Source organism: Schistocerca serialis, chromosome 10 (genome assembly GCF_023864345.2).
Source record: "Schistocerca serialis cubense isolate TAMUIC-IGC-003099 chromosome 10, iqSchSeri2.2, whole genome shotgun sequence".
Classification (NCBI taxonomy): domain Eukaryota; kingdom Metazoa; phylum Arthropoda; class Insecta; order Orthoptera; family Acrididae; genus Schistocerca; species Schistocerca serialis.
This window is the reverse complement of record NC_064647.1, coordinates 176,660,737-176,674,326: the sequence shown is the minus strand read 5'-3', so window position 1 is coordinate 176,674,326 and position 13,590 is coordinate 176,660,737. Positions and strand designations below refer to the sequence as shown.

The following is a 13,590-nucleotide window of genomic DNA, read 5'->3' as shown; positions in this document are numbered from 1 at the left end:
CAAAACAATTTAGACAAGATGTCTGGATGGTGGAGAAAATGGCAGTTGATCCTGAAATAAAAAAGTGTAAGGTCCCCCTCATGGGTACTAAAAAATATTCCACTAATTACAAGATAAATTGATCAAAACTCCAAGTATGAATACCAACAATGTAAGGAAATATGGACTGGTACTTACTGTAAAGGTGACACATTCAATCATAGACATGCACAATTAAAAGACATATACAAAACTTTCGGCCACAGGCTTCATCAGAAAAAGTGAAACACACCATTCATACGCACAACCATGCACAACTCACACACACGACTGCCAACTCTGGCAGCTCAGGCCAAAAAGATGCATTCTGTGTAGACAGTAACAGGTATCTCCTCTGATCACCTCACCTTATTCAGAGAGTTAGTGCCCAGTCTTTATTGAACATCCCTCATACAAAAGCAGATCTGACATACACTTCTAATGACTTTATACATTCAAAACTGAAACCTTGCCACAAACTGCAAAATACTACTACACTTCTACCAGTACCTCTGCTCTCAGCAACCCCTGCACTGGTCCTTCTGAACAGCAAAATATAGGAGAGGGGTTAATAATCTGAAGCACTGCCTCCCCTCCTTGATGTAACATATTTCAGTAAGACAATTCCTAGCCACAGGTAGTAGTGAGGGATGCGCAACCCCTCTCTACGATGACAACAGGTTTTAAACTGCTGAGGCTTTTGTGGCAACTTCTTGATATGTTGCATGATGACGCTCACTTCAGGATCGTTGGGCAACAGTTGTTTCGTAATTTTTCTGACATTTGGCCAGCATGAACTGATAGCATTGCCGAAGATTCACTAGTGTAGTGACTTTGTTTCATAAAAAAAATTCCCTGAGATTTCCAGGTTGAAATGCCAGACTTCCCTGAACCTGGTTTTGTTGTTTGTGACAGTATGTTTCACTTTACAAGTTATTGTGGACATGAGTGAAATGTTTCGAGGTGCCACATCACTTATTAGTGACTGTTTGAAGTTCAGCTAGGATTTAAAGTTTCATCAACAATTCTGGAAGTTATAAGCTCTTTCCGCCAATGATACATGCTGTATCATTGTGTGGTAACCCCAAGTAAATGAGACATCATCATAGGAACACACTTCGCACTGTTGTCACTAGAATGCAATGTCAGTGAATTTCGATGGCACGGGTGTATCACAATCCAAACCAGATGCAATGTCAGTGAATTTCACGGGTGTATCACAATCCAAACCAGACATTCTTCACACTGTGGTCATTCCTGACTTGGAGCTCCACACTGCAAGAGATTTGGCAAAGTGCTACTTTGCAATGAAATCAGTAAAAACGAACTGCAGCCTGAATGTTCACTGCTAGTCAACGAAACGTCTGTTCATATATGGATCTGTATTCATATCACTTTTACTTTAAAAAAAGTTTTTGAGCAAATGACAAATTCACAGCTACATAACAAATACTCATACACATATTACAGTCCATGACACTCACAAGCACGCAATGCAAATGAACCTGGAGCCCAAGAACGCACAGACAATAATGAAGATACCCGAGGTCAGTGAGTGATGGAGGTAGTTATGACTGAGCAACAAACATCATAGCCACTTAAAGCATATCTTAATCTTCTATGACATAACAATTCATTGTTTCCAAAGCAGATTCCTAGAGTGCTTTTAATAAAATAACTCAGCACATTCCATTCTGTCAATGAATAGATGAAAACACCCTAGAGTCTCAGAGTTCCGTGGCTTTTCCAAAAAATTTAATTTCCTTAAGAATTCTTGATTTTCCAGGTTTTCCAGTCAAGTCACCACTGTGTTGTAGATACCTAGACATTGAAAACACACACACACACACACACACACACACACACAAACACACACACACACACGTTCCTGGAGAAACAACATGTAGTAAACTGTGAAAAACGGCAACAGCAAATCTGATCTAGTTGGGCATAAATTTCATGTGAACAAAGAGAAAACAAGTCAGTCACTTAAAAGTAAATTTCCGTATCACATAATGTTTATCCATACATCTGTGCAGCATGAACAATTATACAAATGGTTTCCACACATCACTCAGTCTAACATACAAAAATTTTCCACTCATGCGTGATACATAGTACAAATAAATGTCTGTATAAATTTGAACAATGTAGTAAAAAAAAAGGTTGCTACTTACTATAAAGAAAACATAATTAAATTGCAGACAGGGACAATTAAATGACACTACACAAAGCTTTCGGCCACAGCTTTCGTCAGCAAAAGACACACACCATTCATGTACACTGGCAAGCACACCTCGCACACAGGACTGTCAACTCTGACAGCTTGGGCCAGAATGCCAAATTTGCTACAGTTTAAGCTGCCGCTTCTTGACATGCTGCTTGTTGGCCCTCATCTCATACAGACATTTAATGATTCTTCTAACATTCGCCAGCACGAGTGGCTGGCATTGGCAGAGATTCACCCTTCATTGTTGGGGGCAGAGCAGAGTCGGGCTGGCGGCCAGAGGTAATATGTTCTTGTCACGCCAATGTCTAGGGGCATTACCCAGGTCGTTACTGCTGTGGTTATCTCTTTGTTACTTGCAGCAGTTATTTGTTGTATCAGGGGAATCTGGACTCCAATTATCTTGTTGAAACTATTGCCATGCTTGTGAATTTTGACGGCTTGCCTGAACAAAAGGACAAAGTAATTCTATCAACAGTGATATCCTGCACATTGGCAAATTTTATGTGATCGACTTCACACAGTGTGTGCTCAGGCATGGCACATATTTCCATCTGTCCCAACTTGCAATGCTGTTTACATTCAATGCACTGATCTCTAAGATCCCACAAGGAATGCCAACAAGTAACATATCAAATGTCTGTCTTTGTGAAGCAGATATTGGAGGAAAAATTATGACTCCTGGAACAAGGAAAGAACGTATGGTGGAATCTGTAGTAAATAATGTCAAAAATTTATTTACATTTTTTACACATTACATATATAAAAAGGAAATGTTACAAAGCACACCTTCACTCACCCTAAGTCATTTAAATGCAGATCTATTAGCACATACATACTAAGGACATTACTACAAAATGGGACGGCACAGTCAAGATATCACCACCCGTGCCATTCTTCGTTGATGTTAATAAATTGCTTTATAAAATGAAAGCTTTTTTTCAATAATTTTAGTGAGTACCATAATAAGCTAAGGAGTCAATTTTGTACTTTGAAGTCACATCTATTTCTCTCTCTGAGCGGTTATAAGCTGCCAACTTTATAAATTACTATGTACAAGCATGTTTTTTTTGTAAAAATATTTCTTTTGTAAATAAAAATCTATTATTTTAAAAATAATCTACAAGTTCACAATTTGTAAATAATAATTTATTTTACAACTTGCACTTGAGAGCTAGCACACTACATACATCCACAGCTAGGTTATTAAATACTGAAATCTTTGTTTCTAACCTAATAAAATGTTGCCCTTTTGGCAGGAAGCGTGAGACAGCTATTAAGAAAGACAAATTGAACAGAACCATGGCTTTATTTTTGTGTTTCCTTTTTCCCAATGACAGGAGAACTACAAAGCTCTGTGCATGCTACGATCGGACTGAAATAAAATCAGTTGTTACCTACAGCTCAGGATGTTTCATACAGGCAGTAAAACGGAGAGGAAGCAGAATGAGGTATTTGTAGCAACTTGGAGAACTTTTGACACTTTTAGATAGACTATAGAAGTAAATTACATGTCCAACAGGAAATACAATAACCATAATCACCAAATTCTCTCTCTGGACTAAGAAGAACATAGAGCACACCATATTGGTGAAAGTCGATGACACACAGTGGTTGATCTTATTGTTTGTTCCCCTTCTTTTCCTCCTCTTCTTGTCTCCCTTTTCCAAATATGCATTAGCAGTGCAATATAGACAATAACATTTCAACTGATCAGTCTATATTCCTATTACAGCAAAAAAAAGAGGGATGAAAATGCACACTATACATATAAAATATCTTTCTTTCAATGAGCACCTAATGACACATCTTTAAAACCTAATACATGACAGCTGGTAACAAATACATCAAATGAGTGTCTAGTATTTTAAAAATTCACAAAAGATTTCATCAACTGTACGTAAATCACATTAGGAAAATGTCTTTAATACTCTATCTGCTAAAAATCTTTGTCCCCGTGAAAAGATGCACCACAAAAAGCAACTTAATTTATCAGTTACTATATCAGTTCATTAGTCTGCTTAAGAAAATATGTAGGAATGCAGCCCTGATGATCAAAGAACACGAAAGGGAGGCAGTAATTTACAATGAACTGGGAGGACAGGATTGTAGCCTATCCCATGTGTTATTCAATATGTATACTGAGCAAGCGGATACTATATTTGCAAAAGAAATTAAGTTCAGGAAGAAGAAATGAGATTGTCATTCTGTCAGACTGCTTAGGACTTGGAACATCAACTGAATGCAGTGGATAGTGTCTTGTAAAGAGGGTACACGATGAACATGAACAAACATAAATCAAGAGTAATGGAGTGTAGCTGAATTAAGTCAGGTGATGCTAGGAGAATTAGATTAGGAAATGAGAGACTGCATTCTCCTGTTTGGATAGCAAAATAACTGCTGACAATGTAAGTGAAGAACACGCAAAATGTAGACTGCACATAGCTAGGAGAAATTTCCTGAAAAAGAGGAATTTATTAATACTGAATACAAATTTAAGTGTTACAAAACTGTTTCTGAAAATATTTGTCTAGAGTGGAGCATTACATAGAAGTGAAACATGAACTATAGACACTACATACAAGAAAAGAGTAGAAGCTTTTTGACATGTGTTGCTACAGGAAATTTTGTAGGTGGACTGAGGAACTAATGAAGAAGTACTGAATAGGACTGGAGAGAAACAAGCTTTAGGCACAACTTGAGCACACAAAGGGTTAGACTGATATGACAAATCTTTAGACATTGAGGAATAGTTAATTGGGTAATGGACAGAAGTGTGGGAGGCAGAAATTGTGAAGGTTTAAACACAGTAAACAGGTTCAAATGGACCGATGACCATGACAACAAAGGACTAATAAAAACAAAGAAAAATCAAGCCCATTGAACAATAGATACAGAAATACATTATTGGTTTTTAGTCCATGGTGCAATACCAAGCTATGAGAAACATTATAATCCTCACCTCATCAACAACACTTGCTGCAGTTCTATAGTGCATACATTGGAAAAGTGTTCACAGAGATAGTTCGATGAAATGCGGCAAGCAAAATATCAGTTTCCAATATGATATTATGAAGAAGTGAAGTATAAAATTAAATGACTGAAAATAATTACCTTTTCAAGTACATATTTTGTCTTTTCCTGTGATCTGTACTACTGAAATATAACTTACTGCATCCAAAATTAGAGTACACTTTCATTGCTGATGTAATGACAAATTATTATTATTATTGTTACTATTTGTTACAGTGTGCAAAAATTTGTATAGAACAAAATATGGAGTTCTGTTCCTTGTGAAAAAGAAAAAAATGTTCACAGTAAGTAGAATGATAGTGTTGAAGACAACAGTGAACAGAAATAAACAGGAGGTACTCGTACTGTGACACAGAATCCCAAAGTGAAATTTTAACATTACAAGCTTAAGCTTAAAGAAGTTAAATAATAAGAACAAATTATCATTATACTCTATGTGCAGCTGGTAACGAAAAAAAGAGACAAATATTTGATTTCAATCAATGATGGCGAGGATTTCAATTGCAAAGAACCAAAAAACGGGAAACGAAGAAGAATGTTATAAACAATTTATGTTAGCTTTTCCAACTGTACACACTTAACTTAGTGCTTAATGAAATGCAATATGTACTAGCTGATGGCTGTAGTAAGCACATAAACAGAAAGAAAGCAAAGACAATCACATGCCTAGAAGGTGGGTCTTTCAGTTGCTAAATGTTACACTTAAACAAGAATTATCTGCTTGTTTACGACTCAACATCTCTACTATTCAGCAAGTTGTTACCTTTGTTTATAATTACTTACATCCTACCAGGACTTCCATTATCAAAATTTAACATGAGATGAAGGCATTTTGCTATCTCTATAACTGAACAGATAAAGAAGGAATAGACAAGAAGGGCACAATAGCCAAGAATGCACAAGGCAAAAAGTCTTTCTATAAAAAGCAATGTCTAATAACATCCAATAATATAAAGCTCAAGATCACAAAAAGATTCACAAAACCATGTATTTGGAGCATAGGACATGTGTGGGTGCACGATTTGTACAATAGGCAAGACACAAATAAAAATATCAGAAGCCTCTGAAGCATAGTGTTATAGGAGACATCCAGACAGGAGACATTCTCCAAGTCACAAAGGGGAAAAGTTTTGAAAAAGAGTATAATAAATGTGATCTCTCAGATTTTCTCAGTGTGGCTCATTAATGGTATGCTTCCAGGCAGGTGTTCAGCTGTGTTGAAGAAGAGGACTAGCTACCTTTACTTGAAATGTTAACAGAAGATCTATGGTATTGATGGGTCACAGTGCATACAGAAAACTCATGCACATCAACCTCCGTCCCCTCACCTTGAGCGATCACCATCTGTCACCCAGATATTCAGTGCTAAAGACTGTTGTCCACAGAAATCGGACAAGGAGAGCCTTGCCGAAGAGTTACAACACCTACCAACAGTGTTCCAAAGGAGTGGTTACTCCGATCATCAATCTGAGTCAAAATCAAGGACACCTGAGAAAGAGGTTGAAACGGAGACAGGCAAAGAGAAACTAAAACTCACTCATTTACCTTATGCTTGCCAATGTCTGGAAAGATTGGTAGACTTCTAGGGAGACAGGGCATCCAATGTATTCTGTTTCCTTCAACTAAGATAAAAAGCATTCTTTGTACTGTTAAAGATGACTGAAGTCTCTGAAAGCTGAGTTCGGTATGAAGGTGTCACACCTTGTGTGGGGCAGACTATCAGAACAGTCAAAGAGAGATGCAACGAACATCAATGACACACCCCATTAAAACCACCAAGCGAAACACAGTGAGATTAGTTTCTGGGACAGCATGGTTAAGGAAAGTATTGAAACAAGTATGTCAATAAACCTAATAAATAGAGACAGAGGTTACAATTTCAACACAGCTTGGGGCCCGGCACTCAGTTATGATCTCACCAGCCATCTCATCCACCAGACCTGGGAAACACTGGCAGAATATGCGTTCTACAGAATTTAAGTACAGGCTCTGAAAAAGAAAAGAGCCTCAGAAGGCACTGTGGACGTTAGCAGTTGAATTCAAAATCAGCTATATGCACCGGCACAAGATCAATGATAGTTCATAGTGTGGTTGGAGTCCAGACGGTGAGTACATGCCACAGCACAACTCTCAGCGCCTGAAGGAGATGACTGGGTCGGTCATCGAAATATTGTGCTTAAAATGGAAGCTACATAGCTTAACACTAAGAAGTACACCATTAATGTAGAAAATAGAAAAAATGGAATTAACATACCAAAAAGAAGAGATAAACTCGTTCAGGTCACGATACAACATGAGACGTTACCGAAAACTGTAACATTTTGAGAGAACGACTAGCGGGAATTGGAAATAGAGTACTGCTGTTACTCAGTAGATGGCTGAAACACCAAAAAACTACTAAAAACACAATCCGTTCTAAAACGTTATTTCTTTCTTTTATAATCAAAGCTCATGGGATATTCTTATGAACAGCTGTCTGTTTATTTCCATATATTTTCAAACTTGTTGTTATTCATACATAGATGGTAGGCATGTGCCCACAAATTAATTTTTTGATACACTGCTAATGCATGTCTTAACACAGATCAGTGAGTATATTCAGCTATTTGGGACTTGGCTGTCCCAAAAAGGTATTATCCCAAAAAGGTATGATCTGCAACTAATAAGAAAAATATTTATCAGTTTCTGCACACTTAGACATCTTATTATTTTTATTTCTTATTCCATTAATATATCCAGAAAGATGGTGACTGACATGGACTGTTTCCTCCCATTCTACACTTGAAGTAGTTTGTTTTTCTCTTGAAATCTGCTCGTTACGAATAAAATTTTGCAGATTGCAAAGAAATTGCAGTTATACATTTCAAGTTATGATAATAGAAGAAATCACAATAAAAAATTTTCCTCTTTTTTTCTTTCCTAGAGGCAGTAATAGCTTCTTTTGAAAGTAAATATGGAAAATTAAAATCAAAAGAAACACACACAACAGAGACAACAACAGTATCAAACAAACAGAATTTAAACTGTATGAACATCCTGAAAAGTAATGCAAAAGTCACATTTTACATCAATTTCTTTTGGGTGCGCAACTCCAATAATGAATGTTGGGTACAATTTTTTAATCATTTTGGCTCTGTACTTATACACAAGCCTGCCACAATGCACCAGCAAAAATAAAGTAATTACAAAATGTGGTAATCTGTATAACTGATTAGAATATGTCATATGAGAAAGTAGTGTTCCTTCTCCATAGTAAAACACATTTAAAAAATTGTACAGATTAGTACTTTCTGAAGGAATGTACTTAGCCATGAAGTAGTTCACTCTCTTTTCTACATTAAAAAAAAAAACTACAAAAGAACAGGATGTTTCTGTACGGCACAAACAATGCATAATAAAAGAAATTATGCCAGTGGTGAGCTCATGCTCTCTCAGCAATGTTAGGCATTCAGGTACTTAAGTGTTCACACTGTGTTAACAGCAGACGAGCAGTTTTCAACAGCTGATGGGTCCTCGCTGGTGTTTTGCTTTACCCCAATCCGAGAGCATACTCTGTTCATCTTCTTAGCAGTCCAATCTAACAGGTTTAACACACAATTTATAAATACATTTACAGCTTCACCTGCAACAAAGCAAAAATAAAGACTTTTCAGATTAGTGTCAAAATCATTTTAAAAGATTCCTAAAGCAAACTCAATGAAACAAACTGCCAAGGAAGGCAGATCAGAGTTTAAATGTCCCGTTGGCAATGAGATCATTAGAGAAAGAGCACGAGTTCCCCCCTCTCAGGTCTCTCCTCCCATCCCACTCTCCATCAAAGTACGAAAGGAATAATCCCAGCATTTGCATTACGCAATTTAGGGAAGTCATGGAAATCCTAAATCTGTATGTTGGGACAGAGATCTGAACCGCCCCACTCCCAAACGAAGGTCCAGTGTGCTGATCACTGCCTTAGCTACCTTACCCGGTCAAACTTAGTACTGGGGGAGACATGCAAGCATAAGCAAGTTAGTAGGCTAATGCAGCCAGAGTCAACTTTCATAATATTGCACAGTGCATTTTATTGTAAAATGTTCTGATATCTTGGATACTACAGCAATTGTTAACATAAAAAATGTGAGTAGCCGCAAGGAACAACACATAGTTCGGATTCCACATTAACCCCAGTTGGATAACAGGGGTAGGATAGGGACAGGCAAATCGGCAAAATGGTCTGTAGTGGAAGGACTTGCACCTGGCTATCAAGCCACATGAAACCATTATTATTATTATTATTATTGTTATTATTAGGGATTATTATACACTGACAGAGTTCACTTCCAGCAATGGGCGAAACTATGGTACATTTTACAACATAATGTGGTCTACAACACAGAAGAATATTATGAAAATGTAAGTACAGCTCTGCAATGCCTGGAACAATTTCAATCAAACTTGGTACATATTGTAGTTATCCAAATACCTTACAATTTCTTACCACAAAACAACAATTACTGTGTACCTGTGAAAGAATAGTAAAGTCAGCTCATATTTATTGAAAGGAAATAATTGTCTGCCAATTCTGTCATGCATGTATTATCCTATTTTTTGTAAATATTCTGCACGGATTTCCCGCTCGGCGAATGTTGAGTCTACACCAAAGTAATATTGATCATTGTAGTTTGTGTATATAAGCACTATGGGCAGTGGTATTCCAGCATAGAAGAGCACTAAATGAAAATGTTTAAAAAAAGGTGAGGGAATGGAGAGACAGAAGCAGCTCAAATCTGGATATGGGGGAAAGACACTTGGTTGTTGTTTGGTGATACGTAATGAAGACTACTGACAAATACATTTTGAATGGCTAACTAAATCAAAGGAGTTTTGTTTCAAATAAGTGATGAAGATAAAATGGTGCTCAGTATGTATTTACTGTAACTGAGAATTGCAAGAAATAACTGCAATGCATAGAGAGAAACTGCATTTCACGTGAGTAAATTACCGCAATTACATGCATACAAAGCAGCTCCCCATGTATAACTTACTACTTTAAAAAAAGATATTATTGAGTAAAAGGATAAAACACACCTAGCTCTCTTAGGCTAATTTTACACAACAGACTTTTCTGCCTCAGTCGACTACTCACAGCAAGTTTGTCTACCGCAGCACCTGTGGCATTATATTCCTGTACTGAGACTTACTTTTCACTGATGGTGTTTTATGCTTACACATCAAAGCCAAAACTGCATGTGTGCTGCGTGCAGTCTGCAACTTAGACCAGTACTAAATAGTGCGAATCAGGTTATGAAGGACTCCTTTTAAAATGCTGAATATAGTAACAGTACAAGGGACAAGCAATTATAGTAGAGTTTATTAATGATGAAATTAAAGTTAATAGTCTACATTCTTGACAAAGGTCTCACAGTAAATTCTCCACATTATTGAGAACTAAAAGAATAGGAGAAGTGTCATCCAGACATTTCAAAATATCAACATTTATGCCAAAGAAATTATTTACATACACATACATCAATCGACGTTTGAAAGGCAGCACATAGTGTCTTTTTGCTTTATCTTTTGCATCTTGTTTTCTTTCCAAAGAGCAAATAACATTCAAAACCATTTTCTCCTTCAATAGAGCACACTTTTAAGTGGTTAAAACAATTTTCTTTAAGAGATGTTTTCTATATATTCATGTTCTTATTTATTCACAGTGTAGGTTTATTCCTTGTCCAGATACTGTAAAACATAAATACATTTTCACTTTCAGATACTTGGTGTCAGATGTGAGAAAAGACTGTACGAAAAATACTGAGCCCTCGTGCAACCTTTGAAAGTTGTCACAAAAACAAGACAAAGGATAAAATGAAGATTAGTAGGTCAAAAAGCATAAACTTCATTACCATAACAGGAGTGAAAACCGTTTAACTTACAATATCAGCAGACAATTTCAAAATCCCCCATCACTGAGCACATGCAGTCAGATGCATACTTTGGGTTTCAGAACCTCCAACTCAGCACAATCAGTCAGCGACTGAGACATTGTCTCATTTGTGACATGACTGGTGGATAACTTGCACACTGGCACTCACCAAAAGTAACTGATTTAGCCAAAGAAAGCCACTCATGGAATACATGCTTTCAGTGTGAAGAGGCTCACATGTAAGAATCTACATCCACATCTGTGTGGATACTCCACAAATCACATTTAAGTGCGTGGCAGAGGGTTCACAGAACCACGTTCACAACAATTCTCTATTATTCCAATCTCATACAGTGCACGGAAAAAATTAACACCTATATCTTTCCGTGTGAGCTTTAATTTTTCTTGTTTTATTGTGATGATCATTTCTCCCTATACAGGTTGGTGTCAACTAAATATTTTTTTTCATTTGGAGGAGGAAGTTGGTGATTCAAATTTTGTGAGAAGATTCCATCGCAACATAAAACGTCTTTGTTTTAATGATGTCCACCCCAAATCCTGTATCATTTTAGTGACACCCTTTCCCCTATTTCGCATTAATATAAAACGTGCTGCCCTCCTTTGAACTTCCTCGATGTATTCCGTCAGTCCTTTCTGGTAAGGATCCCGTGTCGCGCAGCAGTATTCTAAAAGAGGACGGACAAGCATAGTGTAGGCAGTCTCCTTAGTAGGTCTGTTACATTTTCTAAGTGTCCTGCCATAATACCCAGGTATTTAGTTGATTCTACAGCTTTTAGGTTAGACTGATCTATTGTGTAATTGAAGTTTAATGAGTTCCTTTTAGCAATCATGTGGATGACCTCACACTTTTCATTATTTAGGGTCAACTACCACTTTTCGCACCAATCAGATATCTTTTCTAAAGCCTTTTTCAATTTGGTTTGATCTTCTGATGACTATATTAGTCGATAAATGACAGCTTCATATGCAAAAACCTAAGACAGCTGCTCAGGATGTATCCTAAAGCCAGCCAGAGTGGCCGAGCGGTTCTAGGCGCTACAGTCTGGAACCGCACGACCACTACGGTTGCAGATTCGAATGCTGTCTCGGGCATGGGTGTTTTTTTTTTTTTTTTTTTTTTTTTTTTTTTTGTGGTTTTAGGGCGCACAACTTCAATGGTCATTAGCGCCCTGACTACTCTAAGAATGCACCGCGAGGCACAAGTTGACCACAACAACTAAAAGGGAAAACACGATAAAAGACAGACTGACAGGCATAGGATTAAAAAACAGCATCATCAAAAGTCCTTAGCGAGGTTTGTCAAATTGATAAAACGAAGAACACGAGCAGCTGCTCGTGGGTCATCCGCTAAAATGGCATCGAAAGTATTTGGCAGGTTAAGATCGAGGCGCAGTGTGTTAAGATCTGGACAGGACATTAAAATGTGTCTAACCGTCAGCAAGTGCCCACATGCGCAGAACGGCGCCGGCGAAGCCGTCAGCAGATGGCGATGGCTGAACCGGCAGCGTCCAATTCTTAACCGGGCTAAAACGACCTCCTCCCGCCGAGAAGGGCGTGAGGAGGACGTCCAAGCCACGGGAAGAGGTTTTAAGGCCCGAAGCTTGTCGGTGGTAAGTGCAGCCCAATCGGCATGCCACAGCGATAAGATGCGCCGACAAATGACCCTGCTAAAATCGGACGAAGGGACACAACAAGAAGCTGTCCGAGGCTGGAGGACTGCAGCCTTGGCCGCGGCATCTGCAGCTTCGTTCCCAGGGATACCGACATGGCCAGGAACCCACATAAAGCTAACTGGAGAACCGACGTCCACCAGCTGCTGAAGAGAGCCTTGGATCCGGTGTACGAAAGGGTGAACCGGGTACGGATCACTGAGGCTCTGGATGGCGCTCAGGGAATCTGAGCAGATGACATAAGCAGAATGTCGGTGGCGGCAGATGTAAAGAACAGCCTGGTAGAGGGCAAAGAGCTCAGCTGTGAAGACCGAACAATGGCCATCGAGCCGGTATTTGAAACTTTGTGCCCCGACAATAAAGGAACACCCGACCCCGTCATTGGTCTTAGAGCCATCTGTATAAATGAAAGTCATGTTGATGAACTTCGAACGAAGTTCCAAAAAACGGGAGTGGTAGACCGAACCGGGGGGTGACCTCTTTTGGGAGCGAGCTGAGGTCAAGGTGAACGCGGACCCGAGCCTGGAGCCAAGGTGGCGTGCGGCTCTCGCCCACTCGAAAGGTTGCAGGGAGTGAAAAATTAAGGTGTTGAAGGAGGCGACGAAAGCGAACTCCAGGGGGTAGCAGGGCAGAGACATACAACCCGTATTGACAGTCAAGAGAGTCGTCAAAAAAGGAACAATAAGACGGATGGTCGGGCATTGACAGTAGCCGACAGG

At 38.5% G+C, this 13,590-nt stretch overlaps 1 protein-coding gene across 1 annotated transcript in view; it reads right to left on the bottom strand.

The window, feature by feature from the left end:
- Nucleotides 1–2,978: 2,978 nt before the first annotated feature.
- Nucleotides 2,979–13,590, bottom strand: part of LOC126425298 (nuclear factor related to kappa-B-binding protein) — a 195,619-nt gene continuing 185,007 nt past the window's right edge. The window contains exon 24 of the mRNA XM_050088276.1: nt 2,979–8,900. Coding sequence (XP_049944233.1) covers nt 8,897–8,900 — 4 coding nt within the window. The 3' untranslated portion in view covers nt 2,979–8,896. The remainder of the gene's footprint in view (nt 8,901–13,590) is intronic.